General features: G+C 42.9%; 1 protein-coding gene across 3 annotated transcripts in view; it reads left to right on the top strand.

Moving 5' to 3' along the window:
- The window catches only part of DOCK5 (dedicator of cytokinesis 5), a 181,436-nt gene that overhangs the window by 138,968 nt on the left and 14,726 nt on the right, over positions 1 to 27,742 (top strand). For 2 of the 3 annotated variants that reach the window (XM_060250561.1, XM_060250562.1), the window contains 14 exons: positions 3,571 to 3,725; positions 4,809 to 4,894; positions 6,924 to 7,080; positions 7,541 to 7,581; positions 7,733 to 7,823; positions 8,756 to 8,875; positions 11,087 to 11,176; positions 11,731 to 11,835; positions 14,394 to 14,535; positions 16,426 to 16,507; positions 21,700 to 21,784; positions 22,834 to 22,920; positions 24,453 to 24,629; positions 27,275 to 27,358. In XM_060250561.1, coding sequence (XP_060106544.1) covers positions 3,571 to 3,725; positions 4,809 to 4,894; positions 6,924 to 7,080; positions 7,541 to 7,581; positions 7,733 to 7,823; positions 8,756 to 8,875; positions 11,087 to 11,176; positions 11,731 to 11,835; positions 14,394 to 14,535; positions 16,426 to 16,507; positions 21,700 to 21,784; positions 22,834 to 22,920; positions 24,453 to 24,629; positions 27,275 to 27,358 — 1,502 coding nt within the window. Of the gene's footprint in view, positions 1 to 3,570; positions 3,726 to 4,808; positions 4,903 to 6,923; positions 7,081 to 7,540; positions 7,582 to 7,732; positions 7,824 to 8,755; positions 8,876 to 11,086; positions 11,177 to 11,730; positions 11,836 to 14,393; positions 14,536 to 16,425; positions 16,508 to 21,699; positions 21,785 to 22,833; positions 22,921 to 24,452; positions 24,630 to 27,274; positions 27,359 to 27,742 lie in introns of those variants that run through there. The other variant, XM_060250563.1, reaches the window with a different exon arrangement.

Genomic DNA, 27,742 nt, shown 5'->3' with positions numbered 1-27,742 from the left:
ACGTGGCAGATGCGGTTCAATGTGGCCAAGTGCAAAGTTATGCATATTGGGGCCAAGAATCCCAGCTACAAATACACGTTGATGGGGTGTGAACTGGCAGAGACTGACCAAGAGAGAGATCTTGGGGTCGTGGTAGATAATTCACTGAAAACGTCAAGACAGTGTGCGATTGCAATAAAAAAGGCCAATGCCATGCTGGGAATTATTAGGAAGGGAATTGAAAACAAATCAGCCGGTATCATAATGCCCCTGTATAAATCAATGGTGCAGTCTCATTTGGAATACTGTGTGAAATTCTGGTCACCGCACCTCAAAAAGGATATCATAGCATTGGAAAAGGTACAGAAAAGGGCAACTAGAATGATTAAAGGTTTGGAACACTTTCCTATGAAGAAAGGTTAAAACGCTTGGGGCTCTTTAGCTTGGAGAAATGTCGACTGCGGGGTGACATGATAGAGGTTTACAAAATAATGCATGGGATGGAGAAAGTAGAGAAAGAAGTACTTTTCTCCCTTTCTCACAATACAAGAACTCGTGGGCATTCGATGAAATTGCTGAGCAGACAGGTTAAAATGGATAAAAGGAAGTACTTCTTCACCCAAAGGGTGTTTAAAATGTGGAATTCACTGCCACAGGAGGTGGTTGTGGCCACAAGCATAGCCACCTTCAAGAGGGGTTTAGATAAAAATATGGAGCTATTAGCCACAGTTTGTGTGTGTGTGTGTATAAAATTTTTGCCACTGTGTGACACAAAGTGTTGGACTGGATGGGCCATTGGCCTGATCTAACATGGCTTCTCTTATATTCTTATGTTCTTAATATACAGTGAAGGTGAAGAATAGGTTTAGGGAACTAGAGTTGATAGGGTGCCTGAAGAACTATGGACGGAGGTTTGTGACATTGTACAGAAGGCAGCAATCAGCACCATTCCAAAGAAAAAGAAATGCAAGAAAGCAAAGTGGCTGTCTGATGAGGCTTTACAAATAGCTGAGGAAAGAAGGAAAGCAAAAGGCAAAGGTGAAAAGGAAAGATTCACCCAACTGAATGTGAATTTCCAGAAAACAGCAAGGAGAGATAAGGAGGTCTTCCTGAAGGTACAATGCAAAGCAATAGAGAAAAATAATAGAATGGGAAGGACAAGAGATTTCTTCAAGAAAATTGGAGAAATCGAGGGAACGTTTCATGCAAAGATGGCCATGATAAAGAACAAAAATGGTAGGGACCTAACAGAAGCAGAAGAGATCAGGAAGAGGTGGCAAGAATACACAGAAGAATTATACAAGAAGGCTCTCAGTGTCCTTGACCACCATAACAGTGAAATTGATGACCTCGAGCCAGACATCTTGGAGAGTGAAGTCAAATGGACTTTAGAAAGCAGTACTAATAACAAAGCGAGCGGAGATGATGGTATCCCAGTTGAGTTATTCAAAGTCCTAAAAGATGATGCTGTTAAAGTGATGCACACATTAAGTCAACAAATTTGGAAAACACAACAGTGGCCACAGGATTGGAAAAGATCAGTTTATATTCCAGTCCCAAAGAAGGGTAATGCCAAGGAATGTTCAAACTATCGCACCATTGCACTCATTTCACATGCCAGCAAGGTCATGTTAAAGATTCTACAAGCTAGGTTTCAGCAGTATGTAGATCAGGAACTACCAGAAGTTCAAGCTGGGTTTCAGAGAGGTAGAAGAACTAGAGATAAAATTGCAAAGATTCGATGGATTATGGAGAAAGCACAGGAGTATCTATTTCTGCTTCATTGACTATGCTAAAGCCTTTGATTGTGTGGATCATAACAAACTGTGGCAAGTCCTTAAAGAGATGGGAGTACCAGACCACCTCACATGTCTTCTGAGAAACCTGTATAAGGCTCAAGAAGCAACGGTCAGAACGGGATATGGAACAACTGATTGGTTTAGAATAGGATAAGGAGTTCGGTGTATATTGTCACCCTGCTTATTTAATTTATATGCAGAGTACATCATGCGGAATGCTGGCCTGGAAGAAGCATAAGCCAGAATTAAAATTGCCGGGAAAAACATCAACAACCTCAGATATGCAGATGACATTACTCTAATGGCAGAAAATGAGGAGGACCTAAAGAACCTCTTGTTGAGGGTGAAAAAGGAGAGCACAAAAGTAGGCTTGAAACTCAGCATCAAAAAACTAAGATCATGGCATCTGGCCCCATCACACCTTGGCAAATAGAAGGGGAAGACATGGAAGTAGTGATAGACTTCACATTTCTGGGATCCAAGATCACTGCAGATGGTGACTGTAGCCATGAAATTAAAAGACATTTGCTCCTTGGGAGAACAGCTATGGCGAACCTGGGCAGTATAATAAAAAGTAGACATCACCCTGCCAACAAAAGTCCGTATAGCTAAAGCAATGGTATTCCCAGTAGTATATGGCTGTGAGAGCTGGACCATAAGGAAGGCCGAGTGCAGAAGAATAGATGCTTTTGAGATGTGGTGCTGGAGAAGACTCTTGAGAGTCCCTTGGACTGCAAGATGATCAAATCAGTCAGTTCTAAGGGAAATCAACCCAGACTGTTCACTGGAAGGGCAGATGCTAAAGCTGAAGCTCAAATACTTTGGCCACCAAATGAGAAGGGAGCACTCCCTGGAGAAGATCCTGATGCTGGGAAAAACAGAAGGCAAAAGAAGAAGGGGACAGCAAAAGATGAGATGGCTGGACAGTGTTACTGATGTAACAAACACAAATTTGAGCAGACTTCGGAGGATGGTGGAAGACAGGAGGGCCTGGTGTGACCTTTTCCATGGGGTTGCAAAGAGTCAGACTCGACTGTGCGACTGAACAGCAACAAGGTTTCTGGTTTAAAGCGGTGTCAATTCGTCCATTGTTTATTTTTACAGTGGTGTCCAGAAAATGCATGTCCTTTTGTGATTCACCTAGATTTACAGAAACACCAATTGGCAGAGGATTTTGTTACCTTTTATGGCTATCCAGACCAAATGGCCAAGCCACACTGGTTTACCATATGATTAGTCTGCATACTTAATCAACAAACTGCTTGCATTTCAGCCCACAATACCTGATCCCCTCGTCTGATGAAGTGTGCTTAGAGAGCACATGAAAGCTTACGTTCTGAATAAAACTTGTTGGTCTTAAATGTGCAACTTGACTCCTGCTTTGTTCAACTACTTCAGTCCAACACGGCTGCCCACTTGGATCTATCTGTTTTAGAGGCTAGTGATCAATAGAATTTGCTTTCATGATTTTCTTTATGCTTCTGGAGATTACAAAAAAAGTATGTTTTTTTTTAAGAAAGTCAAAATTATTAGGAAGAGGCTTGTATTAAACCTAAAAGGGCTTTCAGTAGCAGGATGTCTATAACTGACTGCAAGCTGGGACCTCCTTCACATGCCCATGCCTCTTCTGAAGAGTCCTCTGCCTCTTCAGGGTTAACTGTGGCCAGCTGAGCCATGAGAGAGTCCAAGGTAATTACTGGGTGGAGAGCAGCTGCCAGTAGTGTGCCCCCGGAGACCTGCAACATGCAGCATGGCCATCTGCTTTGTCCCTAATCCCCTTTCTTCTTTTCAGGACCTCACAAAATCAAATTCATCCCTTCTATGGTTGGCCCTATCTTGGAGGTGACCTTGACACCTGAGCCTGAATTACGGAAGGCAACAATCCCTATCTTTTTTGACATGATGCAGTGTGAATTCAACTTCAGTGGGAGCAGAAATTTCCATATGGTATGGGGAAAGTGCAAAAGTGGGTTTCTGGAGGGAAAAGGGAATTGAGATTTGGGATGTTTCTATAATATCTAGCTCAAATTATAGAGTGAATAAAAGAACCTTCTGAGCAAATTACAAACCATAAAGAATGTGGGCAGAATGTTAGGTTGCAGAGTGGGCTGCTTCTCAGATATTATCATCAATAATCCAAACAGCCTGAAACCATAAAAGCAATAGTAGTAGCTGGATAATTTTGGAAAAATAAAAATATTGGGCAGTCTGTAAGAAGTAGCAGTAGAAACCTTTGGACAAGCTTCTAAAAAGGACCAACTTTTTGTTAAAATATAAAGCTAAAAAAGCCTGGGCAAACAAAATGCTACTGAGAACTTGGTACTAGCTGAATAACTGTAAGCGAGGGCTTTCTACTAGTGAGGTATCACAGCATAATGGCCTTGTCTCTAGTGGCCATCCATTTCTCTTTAGCAAATGAAGGTGCACAGCATAGGGCCTCTGTTGGATTATGCTAGTAAACAAGCAAGTTTGCATCTCCTTTTATTATGCATTCACTCAGCAGTTGGTTTTGGAGGGCTGGCTCTCACGAGTAGATGTTCTGATACTTGGTGGAGACAGAGAACCTGTTGGGCTCTCTGGTGGTAGCTTCCAGCTTGTTTAGGGGTTCTTTTGGCCACCTTGGAATTTATCAGTTGGCCCCCATCTCCATCTTGGTATCTACCTCTCTTATCCTTTTATGTCCTGATATAGTGGCTTTATGGCAGTGCCCCTGTCTCCCTAGCATGCAGATATGGTGATCTTCAACTGCATGACAAAAGCAGTGCAAATATGGGGAAATGACAATAGGGGTTAATTGAAGCATGTGGTCAAAACAGGATTGTTCCTTCAATTTCATAAATATAAGAAGTAATTGTGTTTTCATTTAGCACATTGGAAAGGTTCCTGATAGGAAAGTAAGATTTTTCTCAATACATGAAGTTCAGGGGGAAAAAATCTTGTTTGGGCATTTTTTGGGTATGAAGTGAATCATCAGTGTTACTAGAATTCTGGATCACTGTTTGTTTTGTTCTTTTGGCTTTGTCCTTGTAGTTTGAAAATGAACTTATAACCAAACTGGATCAGGAAGTTGAAGGGGGCCGAGGAGATGAACCATACAAGGTTTTGCTGGAGAAACTGTAAGTGTGTGAGTGCTCTTGATTAGCTTTCTTGGTGCACTATTTATATGGCCTGGACAGACATGACAATGATCATGGATTTCTGCCTGTAAAAAGTAAACTGTGAAAACCAGTGAAAACCAGTGTGTCACAGTGGTTAAAATGTTGGACTGGGACCTGGGAGGACCCATGTTCAAATCTTCATTCAACCATGAAGCTCATTGTGGGCCACTGGGCCAGTCACTGTCTCTCAGCCTAACTTACTTCATGGGGCTGTTGTGGAGTCAACATGGAGAGGGGGAAACGATGTGGTGCTAACAGGCGGAATCGAAGTGGTCTTTTAAATGGATTTCTTACCTATAAGACATTAGGGAAACAAGATTTAAAAGAGCTCCAGAAACTTTTATTTACTACCAGGGGTAAGAGAAATAAGAAGGTTCAGTAGTGAGGCTTAAAAGGGTTTATCCAACACGCAACTTTTGCTGGGCAGATTGTTAGAACATTTCAGATGTTAACCTTTGAGTGCACAGAACAGTGAACAGCCAGGTTTCTTCTACTGAGATAAAGAGTGACCTTCCCTCACTTTCAGGATTCTCACAGTGCAAATCTGAGCTCCTCTTAGAAACTACAACTCATTGGCCTGTTTCCTTCAGAAACTAGGCCTTGAGACAGCCACAGTCTCTTCCTAAAGCATTCACAGTGCAAGCCTGCTTTCCCATAAAAGTCAGACTCTTGAGATTTATGGAGTCTCCTGAGACTCTTCCACTTAACTATCTAGAGACAAAAATCCTGCCTCCAACATTCACTGGTTTAGTCTACTTACACACAAGGCAGACTCTGAGACAGTCTCTGTCTCTCTGAAGGCTCAGAGCTGAGCTGAGCTGACAGTGAAACTGCTTTTTCTAGCTCACTACCCCCTTCCATCCATGGGCCTTGATTGGATGTTAGCTGCTCTGCACATATCTCTGAAGAGGCATACAGGAGAATGGGTTAACTAATAGAAATGGACAGGAGCGCTGCCTGTCCATCACTCCTGTACACCACTCCGAGCTCCTAGGATAAAAATGTGATAAACAATGGGTAAGGGGGGTGGGGTGGAATACACATCCATGCTCTGCTTTGTTTTATTAATTGAAACTGGGCTTCCCATATTATTATTAGCAGTTTTAAAGGGAGGGGGGAAAACATTTAAAAAAATTTCAAATGCTCCAAAACATTCCAGGAGCCCAGATTCAATAAGAGAAACCAAATAAAAGTTTGAGAAGAGTGGGATCCCCTCTTCCTTTGCTGTGTGATCCTGATCCAAATTGCAGCTGCACAGACACTGTTTTTCCTTTTACAGACTGACAGAAAGATCAGCAGTTTTCATCATGTCTGTTTTGATCTGCAATACTCCATATAACATAGTGCTACTGTCACCTTCTAGGCTGTGAATAGCACTGCAGCATGTATCACTGCGGTTCATTGTAGGTAGTTCAGGCAAGAGCTGTGTTTTCCCCCAGCCAGAAGAAGTTTTTAGACAGGCCTGTTTCTTTTACATGCAAACATGAGAACTGCAAGGACTCCTGCACGTGCCAAGGCTGCCCTTGCTTTCAGTCTCTCCAAAGGCTGGACAAGTCATCCTGCAACATGTTGGCACTAAGCAGTCTGCTGGCTTGTTTCACAGCTGCAGTACCTCATACCTAGGACTATGTCTGTGCTGCACTTTAAAAATCTATATTGTGCACTAAGCGAACCTGCAGCAAGTACTCATCATCCATGTGGGTTAGAAGGATATTGCCTTGTCTTAAAACATCACAGATGGAATAATAATACCAATTTCTCTGATATGGGTAGAGGCTGAACAAAATGAATCATTTTAGTTTGGCATTTCCTATTTACTAACCAATGTGTTTTGGTTTTTCAGGCTGTGTTTGTTTTTCTTACCTGTACCCCAGCCCTTGAGGTGGAGCAGGTTGGGGAAAATATTAAATGTAATTTTAAAAGTAGAATTTCTCATGTGCCTCTTCTTTCTTTTCTTCTTCTCTTCATTCCAATGCACCTGCCACAGCCTGCTGGAACAATGTCGGAAGCACAAATACTTGTCAAGCTCAGGGGAGGTATTTGCTCTATTGGTTAGCAGCTTGCTGGAAAATCTCTTGGATTACAGGACCATCATGCATGACGGCAGCAAAGAAAACCGCATGAGTTGCACCGTGAATGTGCTGGTACGGGCAGGAATCTTGAATTGACTATCCAAATTGCTTCCATTGTCCTGTCTCTTGGACAAACGTGGTGCTGTTTGGTCAAAGGCTGAAAACCCTTGGACTAGTTGCTGCATGAATGCTGGGAGAATGTGCCTATTATGTTTGTTTTGTTTGACTGATCTCTAGACATTGAGTCTGACACTGCTGAGAGTGCACGTCTGCTGTTCCCCTGTATTTTTCCAGTGTCCAGTGGGTTACTTGATTTATAGCTTGCAATATGCCTAAGTTTCATGAAGATTTTATAGAATCAGATAAGGATTTGATCCTAGGCCTCCACAGCACAAACCTAATATTCTGACAGTTGTGCTTCATATGAACTTGTCATTTAGGTCATACACTTTCTGTATATATTTGAATTGCATTTTTACTTGTGAAATTCAGCTTGGGTATTTACAATTCTACCATTTTTTTTCTTTTGTAGAATTTTTATAAAGAAAAGAAGAGAGAGGATATATACATCAGGTTAGACCTTTGCTGGTTTTTTTTTTTTTGGGGGGGGGGGTGGTGGTTCAGTGAATTCTGCCTGTCAGCAGTAGGCAGAACTCAGTTTTCTCTTTTCATCACTTCTGTCTTTTCCATTAAAATGGTACTTTGGTGTATTTTATCCCTCTAGATACTTGTATAAACTCCGGGACCTGCACACAGACTGTGAAAACTACACTGAGGCAGCATACACACTTCTCCTTCATGCAGAGTTACTACAGGTGAGTTTTTGCAGCAATATTTGTAGTAGTGACCAGTTTGGAAGTTCTGAGGATGACCCAAACAATCAAGTAGCAAAGAATAAAGCAGTCCTACAAGAGGCGGAGTAGTTTAGTATCTAAGCAGCAGAGCTGTGACAAGAAAGGTTGCTGATTCAGTAGGTGACCTTAGACAAGGTTCTCTTGCTCAGGCTCCCCATCTTCAATTTGTAGTAAAGCTGTTCAAGTATTTAGGTGCTCAGTTGAGAATGCAGTCTGATCAAAGCAAGATGCAATGCCTGTTGCATTCTGGAAAATGTCCCAGGGTCTGCTTTCCTAACCCAGCCGGAGCTACTTGGATACTTGCTGCTAGACACAGGTCAGTTTTTCAAGACCTTAAGCAAGATCTCAAATGTCTTACTTCTTGGGAACAATTTAGTAAAAATTTAGAAGATAAACCAATGTAAAATGTCAACCAGTGTAGAACATAAATGCAGAAGAGCAGTATAAGAGAGGCAAGGAGGAAAAATGTACTGCTTCAGAGTCGTATTTTCAAATACTTTCCTACATAACTTTTTTTGTGACACAGAAAGGAGGAATCAGGCTAGACTAGAACATCTTCTCCCTATTGTACTACTTATATTGTTTGCAGGGAATATTGTCCATCGAAAAGCACAGATAAATGACTTTCTACCTCTCCTTCCCCCTGAAATGGTACAGTCTACTCTTCCACCTCATTCTACTTCCTGTATGGACCAGTTTAGTGAAACATTTTCTATGGGATTTAAACATCCCTAACTTTTCCCTAGATTGTATTCCTTATCTCTGTAGACTTTTTGGAAGATTTCTAACTACCTGGATGCTTCAGATTGTGGAACTGCCTCTCCAGGAGGAATATTAGAGCAGAAATGAGCATGTTTTTCTTAACTCCCTGAATATTCTTTCCTTTATGGTAGTGGTCTGACAAGCCATGTGCACCACATCTGCTTCAGAGGGACAGCTACTATGTCTATTCACAGCAGGAACTCAAGGAGAAGCTCTACCAAGAAATCATAGCATTCTTTGACAAAGGCAAGGTGAGTCAGTGTGTGTGGGACTCTTTGGGTGCTCTCAAGCAGGCAACATGGGAAGATGTGATCCACCAGCCATGAGCTTCTTAAGGAGCTGGCCCCACCTGTGGTGTTCCAGCTGCTGACTCTGCCTGGTCTTGGTTATTTGTAAAATGGTGGGCATTTTTTTCAGTATTTACTAATGATTATTAAGACAATCTTTATAGTCAAGATTTCTGGAGCATTATGATCCAGGAGGCTTGCCAGTTTAAGACTCTTCTCAGCTGCAGCCTGCAAGCTCACTAGGAAGCACAAAGTCACTCAACTGCAATATGACAAATAATGTAGGCCTATTTTACAGGATTGTTCAGACAATTACTGTTGTATGAAGGGCTTTATTTGAAGGCACCTTCTGGGAGCCTCATTTTCCACAGCTATTTGCTTGGTACTCAATCAGACTAGGATTCTTCTGTTATCCCGGCTTTTGGTTATAATTAGTTTCTGTTGCAGTGAGCTGGTGGTTTTTATTGTCTAATTCTTGTTGATATATACAGTGGGTTGAATGCAGACTAAATTCTTTGCTAATGGAAGGCACTTCATCTGTGGAACATTTCCTGCCTTTCCTCTTTCCTCTGCATCCCACTGAACTAAAAATGCTGCTTCTGAGGAGAGGAAACCCCAGGAATGGCATGAAGGGCAAATTGGGCTTCTGGAGGAGGAAATGGAAATTACACCTCCCCTTCTATTAGCAATAATTTAGACTGGACTCAGCCCTTTGTGTTGTTTTTTTCTTTGTGTGTGTTAATATGGCTTTGTTGAATTGAGATTGTATGCGTTTGATTTGGAAGCCACCTCAGCCACCTCTGAAGCAAATCTACATGAAGTGCATTGAAAGCCCTTATAAATGTTAGATATTGTTAGCTTAATTATTGTTGATGATTACTTTTTCATTGTTAATGGTACAGTGCATAAGGTAGAGGATGTAATGACTATCTCCAAAGCCTGTTAGTTTAAGGAAATTATAACTGACCTTATGCTCTCCACTGAGATTTTTGGAACAGCAGTCAGTAAACTAATTAGCTAATGTTTTGGACAGCACTGTTGCATTCTTTGCTTAAATTGCTGGCACCAAGGAAAATGGAATTCTTCAACCTATACAGTTTTATGCATATTGGGCAGATTTACAGAATTTCACTTGTTCTGTGTCATTTGTACTGCAATGCAGAACTATACAGAGCATCAATGCCCCTGACCCCTATGTTATCCTGCCATGTTTCTGACTTCTGAGATTTTAGCAGGCAGTGACTTCACACTTTTAAAGATATATGTGCACCCATAAAGTCTTGAGCCCTGGCTTTTTAAAATGTAGCCTTGTACCACTGTAAATCATATTTCTGAGATTTCAGCAGCCTTTGCAAAACTACTCTGTCAAACATATGATTACTTGCTTCCATGTGAACTTTCAGACTGGCTGAAACCTTCTGTCCAGGCCCTCTTCTGTATGTCATCATTTTCAGAGGAACAGGGGGGTATTTTTTCTGTGATTAGCATTGCCATTGTGTAACTCTTTCCCTACAGCTATTCATTCGAGGCCTCATCTCTTTCCCGTTTGGATTGACTATGTGATGAGATATGGTTGTGTTTTTAGAATTGGGTTGTTGTCTTTTAAATCATCTGCCCTGAGATCTTTAGCTGGAGATATCAGGGACTGAACTCGGGACTTTCTGCATGCAAAGCAGGTGCTCTGCCGCTGTGCCACAAAATATATAACCCTTTTCATTGATAACTAATAAGTTATAATGCTATTTATCATCACGGAGATGGCCTAAAGGGTTTTGAAACATTCAGCCGTTTTAAGAGAGTTGTTGTGGTATATTGTACCTATTCTGTTTTAATTGTGTGAAATCACTTTTACTTTTAAACTTTTTAAACATTTATTGTGTTGATATAACCACTTCTGCTGATCATTTGCAAGACTCAGGTCTTGTGGCAGGCTCATGTGACCAACTGCCTTAAGCATGTATCTGGAATATGGATAATCCTGGTCTATATTAAAGGAGGGTTACATGTGTAAAAAGTACTGGGATAATGTATATGTAGTCCTTTACAGATCTCAAGCATTTGTTGTGAAAACACCTTGGTTGTCTGCTTGAATAACTGGGTTTCTCTGTATTAATTAATCTGTGCTGATAAACGTTTGAACTGTTGGCCTGTTTATTTCTTTTTATGTTCCTGAAGATGTGGGAGAAGGCAATCCAGCTAAGCAAGGAACTGGCTGAGATGTACGAGAACAAAGTTTTCGATTATGAAGGGCTTGGCAGTCTCTTGGTAAGATCCGTTGTTTTTAATTAAACGAATGAAGCAAAATGTTCAAGGGGGACAACTAATTTCTGTCACCCTCAGCATCAATAGTTGAGGGCCCTAATTCCAAGCTAGGAGCATAGCTGGAATGGACTATTTTTGTGGGCTAGCACTCAAAAGAAGCTTAGTTTAAGTGGCAGCATTCTCTCTCACACACAAAGAGTCTGCTGGATCAGATCAAAGGTCCATCTAGTCCAACATCCTGTTTTCCACAGTGGCTGGCTAGATGCTTCCAGGAAGCTCACAATACAGTGCATAAAGGCAATAGTTGTTCCCCATGGTGTGTATGAGTACTATATATTTTTAAGATGGTCTCTCTGAAACTGGTATTCAGAATCTTGAGACGGCTATCATTTCATTCTTTAGTGGGTGTGAACTTCAAAAACATTGTATATTAACCACTAAAGTTTAGCAATTTAAAATCCCATTAGCACAACCTAAAATTTAGCTGATGCGGGGTGGGGGATAACATTCAACTGAAAGTTTTAAATTTTCCCCCTCACCTCCTCTAACACATACAGAAAAAACGGGCCACATTCTATGAGAACATTATGAAGGCGATGAGACCTCAAACAGAATATTTTGCTGTTGGGTATTACGGCCATGGATTCCCCTCCTTTCTCCGGGTAAGAATGTTGTGTCTGGCCAGATGGCTTAAAGATCCTAGTATATATAAAAAATCTGTATTGTTGTCAACAAGCTTTAAAGATTCCAATTATCTCCCCCACCACACACATCATTAGAACAAAGTTGGAGTCCATTAGCACCTTTTAAGACCAACAAAGTTTTATTTAGAATGTAGGCTTTTGTGTGCTGAAAGCACAAAAGGTCTGCACAGTTTCAGACTGCACTGATATACCAATCCTTTGCTCCCTGGGCTAAGTGAAATGTTACTTGAAATGTATGTAACAGCATACTGCCTTTAAAAAAATAATTGAAAAGTAGCCATGGGATTTTATCTACTTGAATGGAGAACTAGTGTGGAAAGGGAGGGATGCATACTGCTTTTCTGTTCAAAATCACACACCCAGATTTCTAAATACCAGAAGATTGTTACATATGTCTGTTCTATAAGGCCCACCTCTTACAGCTTTGAATCCAAAACTTTGGCTGATTCCGCATTTGGCGTTTGCCTCCCTTTTGCTCCGTGGTTGTTCCATGCAGGCATGATTTCCCGATTCCTCACTAGAGGATTTCTCCCGGATTCAATTCCCAATCTGTTCCGTGTGTTCTGATTCCACATTACTGCTGCTCCCGGAGTTTCCCCCACAATTGTAGCAATTTCCCCCTCCCTCATAAGTTTCCTTTTAAAAAAAAAAAAAACACGCATGTGTGTTAGCGTTACAACACGATCGTCTTTGTTTGCGTTACAACATAATGCCAGAGGCATAATACTGGCAAAGTCACGTGTTTTCCTTTCGTCCTGCCATTGGCAGGTTATCTAAGCCCCGGGAAATCTGAGTTGGCGATCCACTATTTTTATCCAAACATGCTGAATGTTAAGCACAGAGTTTTCCATTAAAAGCTATAACAAATTACAAATAGATGCATGAAGGTGGAGGGGGGAGGAGAGATTTATGCAGAGGGGTTAAGGGAGAAAGTTTCCCCATCCCATCAGAAATATAAACCTATAAACAATAAAATTCCCGTTCCCGTTTGAGGCCATAAGGGGGGGGGATCGATAAAGGTGGCAATCACGCATCTTTAAAGTAGTTCGTGTAACATTGCTATTTATTTAGTTGTGTTGTAACAATCTTATTTGGAAAAAAAAGCTATAATAGGAGTGATTTAATCAGAGGGGGGAAGTAATCACAATGCAATGACACATTATCAAAATCACGTGGAATACCATAAAGAATGGGGGCGGGTGGAAGCAAGGGATGTATTCAGTAAAAGAAAATCGCATTACATCGTTATATATTTTTCGCGTTGTAACGCAAAACATGATTTGTTTAAAAAAATTACTTTATTTCAGGAAAATATTGGATAATTTTCAAAGGGAGTAAAATTAAGGAAGTATGACAAAATAACTGTGCAGAATCATGGGCGTGGAGTTATGTGGGTGTGTTCTACTGATGCGAGAAGTTTGACAGCACATTAGCGTGAGTTCCGTACATAAATTTCAAGCCCCGAAACCGCATCAAAAATAAACTTCTTGCTTTTTGAGGATCTCTTAAATGCGGGGCGGCACCGCTTTGGAGGCGGGTCAAACTGCTGCCCCGGGTCAAGATATGTGGAAACCAACATCTGCCCCGTGGAAAACACCACCGGAGCAAAGGCTAATGTGGAATCAGCCTCTGTGTAGTTTGGTTTTCATCTGTGGAGAACCATCTGTGACTCTAATATGGCAAAACTTCAAAATTTAAATCCTATAATTTTTTTTAAAAAATTATTGCTTTCAAAATGTGATTTTTGAGGAGTGTCTTTTCATTCTTGATGGATTCAGAGACACTAGATAGTGCAATTTCACTTTTGCCCCCCAAAAAAAAATCTAATGATGTCCACTAGTAAACTGCAGTGCTTCAGAGACTTCATTTCAGATATTGCATCTTTCCTCCCATCTATGAAAACTGCTGCAAGCATCAAACAGTGTTTGAACTTACTTGAAATGATATCCTGAATGTGCAACAGTGTTTCAGCACTTCAGCCCTTAAGGCACAAACTGAAACATAGGAGCATTTCAATCCTTAAGGCATGAACTGCATTTTGCACTTGTCTTCTGTACAAAATATGGGGCAGGATAAAACTTATATTCAAATCTGAAATGTAGGTTTGGGTTCTGAAGATATCCAGTTTTATTTCAGTGCTGAAGGGAAATCTCATATTACAAGTAAGTAAGATACGAACAGCAAGTGAAACTGAAGACCAGGAGTTAGGAATGGAGGATGGGAAAATTAAATTAGAGAGAGGTAAATTTAGGACTTTTGTACATTTGAATTGGGAACATATGTCTAATCTCCCCACCCACTCACCTCAAATTCATTTTCATTTCTAAACACAGGCAATTTAAATAAATTAAAATTGATACCTTTATGGTTTTTCAGTGTAAGTCTTTACAAATCCAAGTCTCATCAGTACTGTGAAAGTATTTTCTGTCCATTTTACTGCAGTTATGTTCTCAAATAGACAAGAATGGAATATCACAAATGTATCTTGTTTCTGTTTTCATTTTGTCCTGATTCAGAACAAGATGTTCATCTACCGTGGCAAGGAGTACGAAAGGAGGGAGGACTTCAATTTGAAACTACTCACCCAGTTTCCAAATGCCGAGAAACTGAGCAGCACAACTCCCCCACCAGATGAAATCAAAGCTTCCCTAAAGCAATGTATCTTTAGGGGTAGTGTTTAGTTGTGGTTTTTTGCTTCTTATGGAACAGGAACAGAATATGGGGAAGTACCATGTATTGTAGAACTGTGGCTCGCTTAGTGTTCAAAAACAATTAAAATAAACCTATGTACCATCTCCAATGCAATAGTGTACCTTCAGCAGGGCTGGCCCTCCTGCTAGGCAAACTAGGTGGTTGCCTAGGGCACCGGGAGGGTGCAGGCAGCAAATTGGGCTCCCCCACCCTCCCTTCTGGGGCTCCTGGGGCCTGCCTGCCTCCCCTGCTGCTCGCCACCATCGCTGCCACCGCCCGCCCCTCTATTCCCTTCGCCTCCCCCCCCCCCGTGGCTCCACACCTCCCCCCTCCCCGCCACGGCTCTGTGCCCCCCCCAACCGGGCCTCCTCCTCCCTCCCTTCAAAGTTCGGACCCTTCCTGATGGGAGAGAGGAGTCAGTAGCAGTGGGGGTCGTCCTTTCAGCACGCTCTTCCTGAGAGCTGGTGAGCGCGCCCCACCCCTGCAGCAAGGTTTTAGCCGTGTTTTGAATGTTTGACCCGGGGAGGGGGGGCTTTAAAGAGCCGGTTCCAGCATTGAAAATGACAAGGGGGGGAAGGGTCCGAAGGGAGGGAGGAGGAAGCATGGGGGGGGAGCGGCAGGGGTGCTTGGGGGGGGCAGGCAGCTAGTCTGCCTAGGGCGCCATGGGGCGTCAGGCTGCCCCTGACCTTCAGGCATGACATTGTCACACCTTGTTAGCTTGAGGAATTTCTCCACAACCCTCCCTAGCTAGAGCCTCTCATACACCATTCCAGAAGGTTCCTTCAACTTCCATACACTTTTGAAGGGCTGCAAACGGCAGAAGAAAGGCCTGTTGTGCAAACAAAACTCCATCAATATTCTCTAAATCCAAGAGAGTATCTGCAGTAGATGTACCATGTAGGAAATGGCCTTGGATGTGCTATTTGTGCCTCTTGGGCAATTCACCTGGGGCAATTCTTACTTAATGTTTGCCTGCTTCTTTGGTACATGATCTTGGTGCTGAGGTTTTGTGTTGAGTCCAGCCTGAAATGTACATTTGGGGGAGTGTTCAAAAGCATCAGGGGGCAGCTGGATTTTAAGCCATTTCCTTGGCCCATTTTTAAAAGAAACCAGCTGCAATGCCTGGATTCAATTCAAGGCCCTTCTTAGAAACACTCTTGGAAAAGTAACCAATGTCCTTATATATCCTGTTGTCAGAAGCAGATTAATGTATGCCCCAAGTAACTTTAATTTTAGGTTTTCTTTTGGGTTTTTTAAATAAACTCTTTTAAGTTTGAACAGAAACGGCTCTTTTAGCAATCTGAAGAGGCTTTGGCAGTGCAATGGCATGTGTATTATAAAGTCCAATGCTTAACAGCATGTTCCCAAATCCTGTGCACCACCCAGGAGTGCCATGGCAGATAAGGGACAAGGCCATGGCTCTGTGGTAGACAGAATGCCTTGCATGTAGAAAGCTCTAGTTCAACCCTGACATAACCCGTTTAAACAGATGTTAGGGAAGCACCTTTCGCAGCCTGAGACCCCAGAGATCTCCTGACAGCTGTAGCAGATGGACCAATGATCTGGCTTGGTATGAAGCAGCTTTATACACACACACACACGTTTTGATAGTCAGTATGGAAATGGTTTTTTTTCTAAAGACAGAAAGTTTAAAAACCACTGCTTTGCAATATTCATGCCTGATTCCTATGTTGCTATTTTTTTCTGATATTTTAGAAAGGGTATCTTACATACAGTGTGGAATGAAGTCATGCACAAATTTCCATTTCCCTCTCAGTACATGCATTCATCCTGAGTAAAATGTGCTCTTTCTGTCAAAACCCTTGTTATTTCGTTTCCTTAATGGATGCAACTCAGATGTGCAGTGTTTCATTGTTAAGCCTGTGATGAACCTCCCACCAAACTACAAGGACAAGCCTGTTCCGGAGCAGATTCTTAAGTAATTTTTTTTCCCCTGCTAATTAATGCTTCTTCATTTCTCAAAGCCTGATGTTAACACTGGGCAGCAACCAGCAGTTAGATGGGACTTATGGTTTTCTTAAGGAGCAAACCAGTTGACAAGACTAAAGTCCTTTTTTAAAAAAAAACACAATGTGGACGCTGCAAGGGCCAAGCTGAGTATGATTTTGGAATTGTAGTCTATTTGGGGAGAGAAGACTGCTGTACTGCAGAATATTCCCAAGAATGCATCTTCATTCAGAGAAGTTGTGATGGGTCCAATCCCTAACTGGAAACATTGCCTGACACTCACAGATTTGTGCTAGTTTAGAACCGACTTACATGATACCCTGACTTCCATTTCATGCAAATACAGAGGATCGTATGTGAAATACCTGGATGTGTATGATGTGTCCCCTTTTAATACTGTGCAACATTTTTTTCATTTTATAATATTTTATAAAATAGTAATTAGAAAGGAGAAGAGCCCTATGGCACAGAGTGGTAAAGTTGCAGTACTGCAGTCCAAAGCTCTGCTCATGACCTGAGTTTGATCCCAGAGGAAGCTGGGTGCAGGTAGCTGGATCCAGGTTGACTCACCCTTCCATCCTTCTGAGGTCGGTAAAATGAGTACCCAGGAGCAGGAGACAGGAGGCAGGCTGTATCAAGCCACTTCTCTGAATGTCCTCCATGCCCCAGTAGGGGCTGCAAGAAGTCTCTATGACTTCCAGGCATGTGTGTGTGCGCACACATGCAAATACAAAAAAAAAAACACAAAAAAGGAAGTAACACTGTGTTCAGATTTGAACTAACATGCTCCCTTTGCCCTGTCAGGCACATTATAGATTGTACTTGAGCATCTGTATTCAAGTAATGTGAAGTGAAAATCATCCCTCTTGATTAAGTATAGTCCATTCCCATTAATGCTGGAATTGTTGGAGGAATTTGGTATGTTTAAAAATAGGTCTGCTAGTAACCTCCACAGGATGTGATGATCTACTGTAAATCTTTTACAATTCCTCTGTCAGTCAAGCACCTGGAGATTTCAGTTGAACTCATAACCTTGCTGAGCTTAAGTCTGAGTGATGCAGCAACAGTACATTACTGTTCTTATTCCATCAACATGCGTGGTGTGTTACAGAGCAACACCAGTAAAACAGAATGGCTCTCAGATCTCTGCTCCAAGAAGCTTACAGATCTTCTTCGTGGTCTCTGTTCTTCACACTCATGGGATGAAGCGCCAGTGCTGATCCCCAATCGGTAATTCCAAAGTCTGGGATTTTTCGCTGCCTGACCCAAGTAGGCATGCACGACAGCCCCAGTGCGCATGCCCACCTGGGGGGCGCGAATATCCTGATAGTTCCTTCTTTACCGCCACGTTGGATAGACTTGTTTTTGTCACTCCGGTCGGTAGTTATTACCTTTTTCCTTCTCCGGGTTCTCTTCTTTTTTCCTCCTTATTCCTCTTTTTATATATATATATATATATACACACTATTTATATATATATATATATATATACACACTATTAGTTGTTTCACCCCTTTGGGGTTTTTTCCCCTGCCCTTATCCCGCCATCCCTGTCTATGGAAAAGCGTTGGGGTTTTTTTAAGTGGTGCCTTAAGTGTGGGAGCAAGATCCCTCCTCCGGACAGACATTCTCTTTGTCTGCTGTGCCTTGGGGAAGGTCATCGGGTGGAATCCTGCCATCACTGCTCAAAATTTTCCAAACAGCCTAGGAAAAACCAAGTTACGAGACTTTCGGCGGCGCTGGTGAAATCAGCTCTCACACCACAGATGTCGACATTGACGTCGACAAGCACTTCGATGGCTGCCCCGGCATCGATATCGGTTCCGGCCTCGCTGTTGAGCCAACCGATGCAATCATTCCAGGGAGTCTACCGCCCCCACAACCGTGCGGGCTCGACATCCCATTCAGAACCATCGACCCCGGCCAAGAAGGCCAAAGGCAGCCCCCTTCTCTGCCACCGAAGGACCCGGCGATGGTTTCGGGGGAGCCTCCGGAAAAGATCCTTGCTTCTCTGATTTGACCGAAGAGCCCCTCAGGTCGACAGATGTTCCACAGACCTCTTTCTCTGGCACCGACCAGGAGGTTGACCCTATAGAATGGTCGGCAGACTCGAAAGAGGGCGGCAATCCTAGCTCGGCATCAGACTTAGAGGTTTTGCAGTCGAGGGACCACTCAACACTGAAGATGCCCTTGATCCGGCCCAAGAGATTTGGGGAGCCTTTGGACCCTTTTAGACATCCTCATCCTTTGCCCAACTGGGACCCGCGACCATAGGCTTACCCATTTGGTGGCCACCCTTACCATTCTCCATACCCATGGTACCCTCCTCAGAACCCTGATTGGGATCAGCACTGGTGTTTCTTCCAGATTCCCGGGCGTTGGATATCATCTCCCTGGTCCAGCTCCTTCAGACGGTGAGATGGGCTTCTGTTCTGCAGATCCAACTTCTCTTGGGCCTCATGGCAGCTGCTACCAATGTTCTGCGCTTTGCGAGGCTGAGGATGCGAGTCCGCCAGCTCTGGTTCACCAGGAATTACAATCCGGTGAGAGATCTCCCCTCCAAGATTCTGCAAGTTCCTTCGCTGGTGCTTTAGTCTCTGAATTGGTGGAAGATGAAATCCAATCTTTGCAGAGGGGCTCTGTTTCATCTCTCTCTCCCCTCATTCACGGTAACAACGGATGCCTCGCTATGGGGTGGGGAGAGCATCTCTGAGATCTCTGCATAGGCGGCCCATGGCCCCCATCGATGGCTCACCATCATATCATTTTTTTAGAGCTCATGGCAGTTCATCTGGCCTTGAGGTCGTTTCTACCCCTAATCAGCGGTCAGACCATAGCTGTGATGTTGGACAACATGACAGCTGTCAGTTATATAAATCACCAAGGGGGGACTGTGTCCAGAAGGCTATGTGCTTTAGCAATGCAGCTTTGGGAGACGTGCATAGCTTCGCAGACTTTCATTGTAGCCACCCACCTACTCGGGGAGCTAAATGTTCAAGCGGATTCCATGAGCTGGGGAGAGGTCTCCCATCACGAATGAGAACTGAACTGGAGATACCTCAAACTTCTTTTCTGGGAGTGGGGTCATTCCAGAATAGACGTGTTTGCCATGGCGAACAATCAGAAGTGTGAACAGTTCTGCTCCAGGGGAGGGACGGACCCAAGATCCCTAGGGGATGGTCTTCTGCTTCCATGGGCGGACAAGTTCCTTTACCTGTTTCCACCCTTGCCTCTTCTCACCAGAGTGCTTCACAAATTGACCCAGGAGCATCCAGAGTGTATTCTAGTTGCTCCTTGGTGGCCTCGACAGACTTGATTTCCTGTTCTCCTAGCCATGGCACGGGGGTGTCACCACAAGTTCCCATTGGAACCAGACCTCCTTTTGGCTCAAGGCGGCCGCCTGTTTCACCACAACATCCCTCATTTCAAATTGACGGCTTGGAGGGTCAACTTCTAGAATTCTCTGACAGAGTGCAACATGTCATGCTGAACAGTAGAAAGCTGTCAACTCGCTGCTCCTATGTGGGAAAGTGGTCTTAGTTCCCATCTTTTCTACAGAACAAGGGTATCAATGTACGTTCTGCTAGTCTTGAGTTTGTGTTTGAGTTTTTACTTTCTCTTTTTGATGCTGAACTTAATCATTCTTTGGTTTGAGTATATCTGGCTGCCATCTCGGCTCATCACGACCCTGTGGATGGCTCTTCAGTTTTTACCCATCAGCATTCGAAATGTTTTTTGAAGGGTCTTCTGCAGCTTCACCCGCCATCTAAGGTTCCTCCTCCTGCTTGGGATCTGACGCTCGTACTGGACAGACTCTCTAGGCAGCCTTTTGAACCCTTGACTACCTGCCCATTGCATCTTCTAGCCTGGAAGACTGCCTTCTTAGTGGCCGTCACTACGGCCAGGAGGGCAGGTGAGTTTGTGGCTCTGCGATGTGATGCTCCATACATTTCCTTTCAGGATGATGGGGAGTCCTTGGCCCCGGACATCTCATTCCTCCCTAAGGTGGTGTCTAGTTTCCACCTTGATTTGGAAGTCTTTTTACCCTTCTCCTTCTTCGGTGGAAGAGAGATGTCTGTACACCTTGGATGTTAAGAGGGCGTTGTTGTTTTTTGTGCATCGCACCAAGCCTTTCAGGAAGAATCCCAATCTATTTGTTTCCTATGCAGCGCCTAGGTTGGGTCTCAAGATCTCCTCACAAAGACTTTCTAAATGGATCACGGAAGCCATTAAACTTTGTTACCTGTTGGCAAAGCATCCCTTGCCGGGGCCACTCCGTGTGCATTCCGCTAGGGCTAGGGCTACGTCCACAATGTTCTTGAAGGGTACTTCTCTGGTGGACAACTGTTTGGTTGCAACCTGGGCATCTCCTCATGTCTTCCTGCAATATTATGCCCTGGATGTCCGGAAACATCACAGAGCACAGCTGGATACCCTGGTCCTTCAAGCCGCTACTTCTGCATAACCGCCAGCTCCCTCCTCCAGGTAAGCCTAGCTTGCTAATCTCCCGTAAGTGTGAAGCACAGAGACTACGAATAAGATAAACAGGTTTCCTACCTGTATCTGATGTTCTTCGAGTGGTCATCTGTGCATTCACACTACACACCCTCCTTCCCCTCTGCTGCCGGTCATGGTACTCTTGATAGGTGGTGGCGGGAAGGAACTGGCGGGATATTCGTGCCCACTGGCAGGATATCCGTGCACTGGGGCTGTCGTGCATGCCTACCGGGGTCAGGCAGTGAAAAATCCCGGACTTTGGAATTACCGATTGGGGATCAGCGCTGGCGCTTCATCCCATGTGTGTGAATGCACAGATGACCACTTGAAGATCATCAGTTACAGGTAGGAAACCTGTTTTTTAAATTTTGATTGGTGAGAGAAACAGTAGAGGAAAGATAAGAAAGAGGCACACAGAGATCCCAGAAGATAAATACACACACACACATATACACTCATTAGTGTGTAGCATTGCATAAATACCAAGCAATTACAGTTTCCATCCCTACTACAAAGGAAGCTTGTGTCTCCTCCCCAATTTTTGTTTAAATCCATCACCACTTTTAAACAAATAGGATACTGTAGTAGAGCTTGGTTTTGGGCACTGGCTGATATTTCAGCCTACGAAAATCCCCATTGTTTGTTTTTCCCATGTGCTTCTTTTAGCTTCTACAGAGCCAATGAAGTGCAACAATTTACATATTCCCGGCCATTCAGGAAAGGAGAAAAAGACCCAGAGAATGAGTTTGCAGTGAGTCCTTTATCTTTTGAGCATCTTCTTTCCCCTCTCTGAGGTGATTCTTATGTTTTTGAATTGTTTGCCCTCATGGTACTGATGCAGCAGCCAATGAAAGGACAGAGAGACCTGCACTTTGAGTATCTATTCCTGTTTTTGCTTTTGCTGTTTATTTTTTTAAAAAATGCTTCCTGAAGTGGTTGTCAGCACACCAGTGGGTGCCACTCTGGCTATTGTTTTGCTTTTTTTTCAGGGCTCGAAGCCATCTGCAGAATTGTAAGCTCAAGCCAGACAAGTAGCTGCCTTTTATAGTGGGATCCACTGGGTTTTTTCATACTTAGGTTATCTATGGTTGCCTTCCTGTGCCACCTGGCTTCCTGCCTTCCCTCTGTTCTCATCCTCTCCTACTTTGCCTCCCTCCCTATGTATTCTTCACAAGGTGTCTCCTGGGCCAAGCCTTCAGTTACATATTTTGAAATTGTTGCACTGACTTTCTATCTCATTTTTATCTTTCCCTTTCTTTAACCATCTCAGGAGATGTTGGGTGCAGGTTGTAACCCCATCTTCCATTTTCTCATTACAGTCACCCTGTGGAATAGGTTGGGCTGAGAGATAGTGTGCTTGTGCATGGCACCTAGTGTGCTTCATGACTCAGCAAAGGTTGAACCCAAGTTTCCACAGCCTTAGTTAGATATTCTTTCCACTATCCCATACTGACCTTCCCATAGTTGGGATTGTACCACAGATTGGCAGCCTCCAGCCAGCCATATGCAAGCCTCCTAATCATCATGGCATTTGAGTCATCCGATATTTATACAGATAAGTTTGCTGGGTAACTGGCTTCCAAGTTCCTGAGCCCAATCAAGAAATAATGCATCAACTGTATTTGGAGGACCCAAAGAAAGTCTTGATTTTTCTTTTTCTGGGAAGAACAAGGCAGGAAAGTTTCAAATTGATATAGGGGTCCAGAGAGATTGATGTCCAAAGTGGGCACCTCAACAAAACATGCCTCCAAATCAGGATCCTAAACTGTCACTTTTTTTTCAATTTTTCCAACTTACCAGACAATGTGGATAGAAAGAACCACCTACACCACTGCATATTCGTTCCCAGGGATTCTCAAGTGGTTTGAAGTCAGACAGGTTACAATGGTGAGCTTGTGGACTGGATGTGTTCCAATTAACTATACCTTCTACAATCTGAACTGAAAATAATTGAAGATGGGGTGAGAAAGGGAGAGAAATAGAAACAATTTTACATGTAGCTAATTTCATTATTTTCTTCCCAACATTATGCACTTTTTACTGAATCTGTTCCTGTGCATTTTTAAAATGGTATAACACCTAGAAATGTCGCAGAGGAAGTTTTTCTCTAGTATATGGGTAGGTGGTAGGGAAGCATTCACTTTCTACACTTCTGGGTGTTGGGCTGTTGCAAAAGAACACTGGAGCAACCCTGGAAAAAGGATGTCAGCCTAGGTTTCTGCATTGGCCTTGATTCTCCTACATCTGAGGGCTAATTCATGTACGTCCTTCTGAGATGATACAGTCAACAAGCAGAGACTGTATCATACAAGTTTATCATGGGGAAGGTATTTGTCTTTATTTGACCTGTGTGATTATGGCATAATTTTCTCCTTCCAAAGAGAATCTGCATCTTCTCTGAAATTATTTTCCCCCATCAGAGGACAGTACTCCTCAAAAGGAGGGATTTGAGGCACAATATAATTGTAATACTTTTAGGCAAAGAACTTCCTTATGCAGCTTTGCACTGGTTCAGCTGTGCTACAGTCTGTGAAAAATGTTGTGTGCTGAGTTCATGCACAAAAGATCAGCAGCCCATGCAAATGTCATACCTGTGCACTCACTAAGCACATCTAGCTGTTTATGATAGGTTGCAGTACAGTTTCAATGAGACATTGAGCCTGTGCAAAGTCTCATGAGAAAGCTAGTAGTAGATCCATGACCAACTCTTCCCAGCTTTTTTAAAAAGTAAAATTTCATATGTGCATAGCCCTAGTTTGAATCATGGTCATTCAGAGAGAGAAGAGGGAGTTTAATCTTTTTGTACAGTTTCACCTGTGGAAACAGCTTTCCCATCCCCAGGTTTCAATTGATATTGAAAGTGGGGAGGGAACCACTCTTAAGACAGATGTTTGTGTCCTGTTCCCACTTTCTTAGGGTAATAGGAGTGCAGGGAGGGTGGTATCAATTGGTGGAACTACAAATCTTAAACCCCCTCTCCCCAATCTAAATCTGAGTTTCACGTTAGTGAAATGTACCTTTTTAAAAGGTACTGGGAGGTCCACAATCTTCTTCATGTCTAGCTTAATTATGTGTATAATGTGGGCTTGAAAGTTCAGTGCTGGTTGAACTTTTCATGTTGGCAAGCACAGTAATAAAAGCATCCTGCTGTCAAATCTTGTAGAATAATGTTATTGAGCATATTCACTTACAATAGAACATGCCCAGTAGCAGCAGCTGAAGTCTTTTGTCACTCACAATTTGTATTCCATTTAATCATATTGTAGAAGATATTGGCAAAATAAGTCTTAAATTCCCAGGGTTCAGGGAAGGACAGATTTTGTAACGTAGTACCTTACATCTGACTCAGGCCACTGTTTATTGGTGCCAAATGGTATCTGTAGATGCAACACAGTTTTGTTTGTCTTTATGTTCTTCAGGAAGAAATCAGCCCCTTGGAAAATGCCATCGAAACCATGGAGCTGACCAATGAGAAGATTAGCAACAGCGTTCAGCAGCATGCCTGGGACCGGACCCTTCCAGTGCACCCCCTCTCCATGCTGTTGAACGGCATTGTGGATCCAGCTGTTATGGGTGGATACACAAACTACGAGAAGGTCAGCTGCTTCTTTGTCCCTCTGCCATAAGCTGTGCTGCTGGCATTGTAGGGAGAGAGGGTGGTCTCCTGGGTTATCTGAACAAAACAGAGAGGAATATAATGGAAGAAAGGGGAAGTGCACAAGCCTGAAGCCTTCCAAGGTTGAGTGGCTTGCTTGCTTGTTTAAGGCATTTCTATACAGCAGGGGTGGCCAACGGTAGCTCTCCAGACGTTTTTTGCTTACAACTCCCATCAGCTCCAGCCATTGGCCATTCTGACTGGGGCTGATGGGAGTTGTAGGCAAAAAACATCTGGAGAGCTACCATTGGCCACCCCTGTTATACAGCTTTTCTGGAAAAATTTCTCTTTAGTGGTAATCCATTAAAAGTTGCCTAAGAACTCTGGGTAGGTTACCATGTTAAGATCAAAATTTAATGACACCCCACCCCATTCATGAGATACTTGTAAAATTGCTGAGAACATTACAGCTGAAATTAATTCATGTGAACCCCTGTTGTTGAAAGCTAGTTAAAATGCAGACCTGTTGCAGGGCACTGTGACCTTCTGTGGAGTAGCCACCAGAAATATCCTTCTGTGTGTGTTGGGAATACAGCATTTACAAACAGGTGATGTTCTCATGAGGGTGCCATGTTTGTTTGCTTTTTCTTGCTTTTCAGACAAAAGCTGACTTCCAAAGCACCTCAGGGCGGTTAACCCATACATCATGCTAGTGGTGGGCTGCAAATAAAATGAAAATAAAAGTCATGTCCTGTTTGCAGGCTCAGAAACTGAACTGCAAAGACAAAAAGGGAAAGGGGATGATGAGGGGGTGGGGCAAAATTAAGAAAGGCAATCAGTTTGACAGTGGCAGAACAAAGATACTGACCAATTTCACACTAGACCTTTAATCCTGGTTTAGCCCTGTTCGCAAACTGACATTCCACATGAGAATCAGAGAAACCAACTCTATGATTCTATGATATCAGTACAGAATGTCAGCTTGGGGACAGGGCTAAACCAGGATTAAAGGTCTAGCGCAAAATTGGTTACTGTTTTAAAGAGGCATTTACATCCAGCTGGAGCCATACCGATCTTCTCTCCCTGAAACATTTGCTAAGACAGTTTAGTATAATTATCCACCTTAGCAAGAGCATCAGTGAGAGATCAGCCTTGATCCAGAGGCCACTAGAGTGGGATGGGCCCTGAGTGTCCTTTCCCTCACCACTGCAGTCTTAGGGAAACTGCAACTTGAATAATTTATTCTAGCTGCAGAACCCTACTTTCTTTGGTGCAGAATATGTTATGTTAGTACTGAATTTGAAGACGTTGCTTAGCACAGTCTCTGACAATACGCTGCAACAATGAGATGAAATAGGTTATGAAAAAGTAGGAACACTGCATGTCACAATAAAAATTAGTTATAATGATGTGTTTATAGTCACATCAGTGCAGGGCTGATGACCTTGGATCAGAACGTTTGCCTGGTATGAGACAATCAGCCTGCCAATGCCAAAAGGAAGAGAAAACCATAGAATTACCAACCAGGGAATATTTGGGGCTGACACTTTTTTACTACTAATGTGCTAAACTTAGAATTGCAAAAGTGGAAAAGCAGTTAAGGCTCAGAACTTCTGTGGTTACATCTGGAAGTCCTCAACTTTTGCTCACATTTTCCTATTTCCATTTGGTCGGTGAAGGGAGTTTGGGTTTTGTGGGCTGCCGTAATCATCATAGTCTAATTCTTTCTTTTATGTTGATTACCAGAAATCAGCCTTTTACTGAGATAGTTTTTCTTTCTCAGCGTTAAATGCTAGTAGAAAGTCTGTCATTCTGTGGGAGGAGGGCTGCCCTGTTTTTGAGGTTCTAGTCAGTGGGATTTCTCAAGATTTATCCTTACCACTACACCTCCCCTCAAGCACAGTGCCTTCATTTCTCTGTAGGAGAGGAGGACAAGCATTTTCTTATAGGGGAGACATTAAAAGAGCACACCTAAGGCTTGCAGCAGGGTGAAACCTGCTTCTCGTTCCTGTGACCTTTTCAGCTTTATTTCAATAATGGCCTGTTTATTTTGCCCACTGGGGTTTAATTTAAGAATCAGTCTTGCTGTTTTCCTGGTCAGGCAGAACTTCTGTTTCTTGGTCAGGCAGAAGTGTGACAGAAAGTTGCCAGTGTGAGATGGAATCTTGGAAACCAACAGTCTATTCTCTTCAGCCTTAATACCATTTTGCCTGCTGTGCTGTCACCAAAGGGAACTGGACCTGTGTTAGAGTAGCAAATGATGCGGTTAAAACAATTTTTCAGCCTTCCATCTGAGGCCAGTTCATGCAAATTTTGTTGTCGTTTTGTAGTCACAAATGGCCCCAGGCTTTTGACCTGCTGTTTTCTGTGCATATTGTTTTATTTACTTTAGAAAGCATTTGGTAGCTACATTTATTTTCAGACTTTTAAAATTATTGCTCTTTGTTTTATAAATTTTTTTTATTCTGTTTTTAAATCATCATAAGCTGCTTGGAGTATTGGAAACACAAATGGAAGTTAATAAGACCCTATTACCCTGTCTCTTTCAATAAGCTGATAGAAAGTTGGGCTTACAGGCTTTTCTTAACCAGTTCCCCATTCAGAACTGCAACCTGACATCTCCTTGTTTTTATTTCCTCTATTCAGGCCTTTTTCACAGAGAAATACATTCAAGACCACCCTGAAGATCAAGATAAGGTTGAACTGCTCAAGCAATTGATTGCCCTGCAGGTACCTGCTAAGAGGAGGGGATAAGGTGCTTGGTGACATCAATGGATGCTTGCTTTAAAATACTTGTCATATTAGCTGTTTGCAAGATCTTCTTCCGAGAAGGTTAGTGCAATAGCCCAATTTAAATCAATTGCTTTGGTTTGTCTAGGAAACTGGCAAAACTGGGTCCCCCGTAGCTGGATTGGGATTTGTCCTTGTTCAGTTCACACAAGAGCACAACTCCTTCTGCCTGCTATTCAGGGCACCATTACTTGCTTACTTACTTATTTACATACACACACCACATATGAGATCCTTGTTGGGAGAAGCCAGATCAGAAGATGGCAGGGGTTTTATACCCATCCACTGCAACAGTGTCCCCCAGCATGGCAATGTATTATTTTT

Source organism: Heteronotia binoei, chromosome 12 (genome assembly GCF_032191835.1).
Source record: "Heteronotia binoei isolate CCM8104 ecotype False Entrance Well chromosome 12, APGP_CSIRO_Hbin_v1, whole genome shotgun sequence".
Lineage (NCBI taxonomy): Eukaryota > Metazoa > Chordata > Lepidosauria > Squamata > Gekkonidae > Heteronotia > Heteronotia binoei.
Note: the sequence above shows the minus strand (reverse complement) of the source record. Positions and strands in the feature narration are given on the sequence as shown.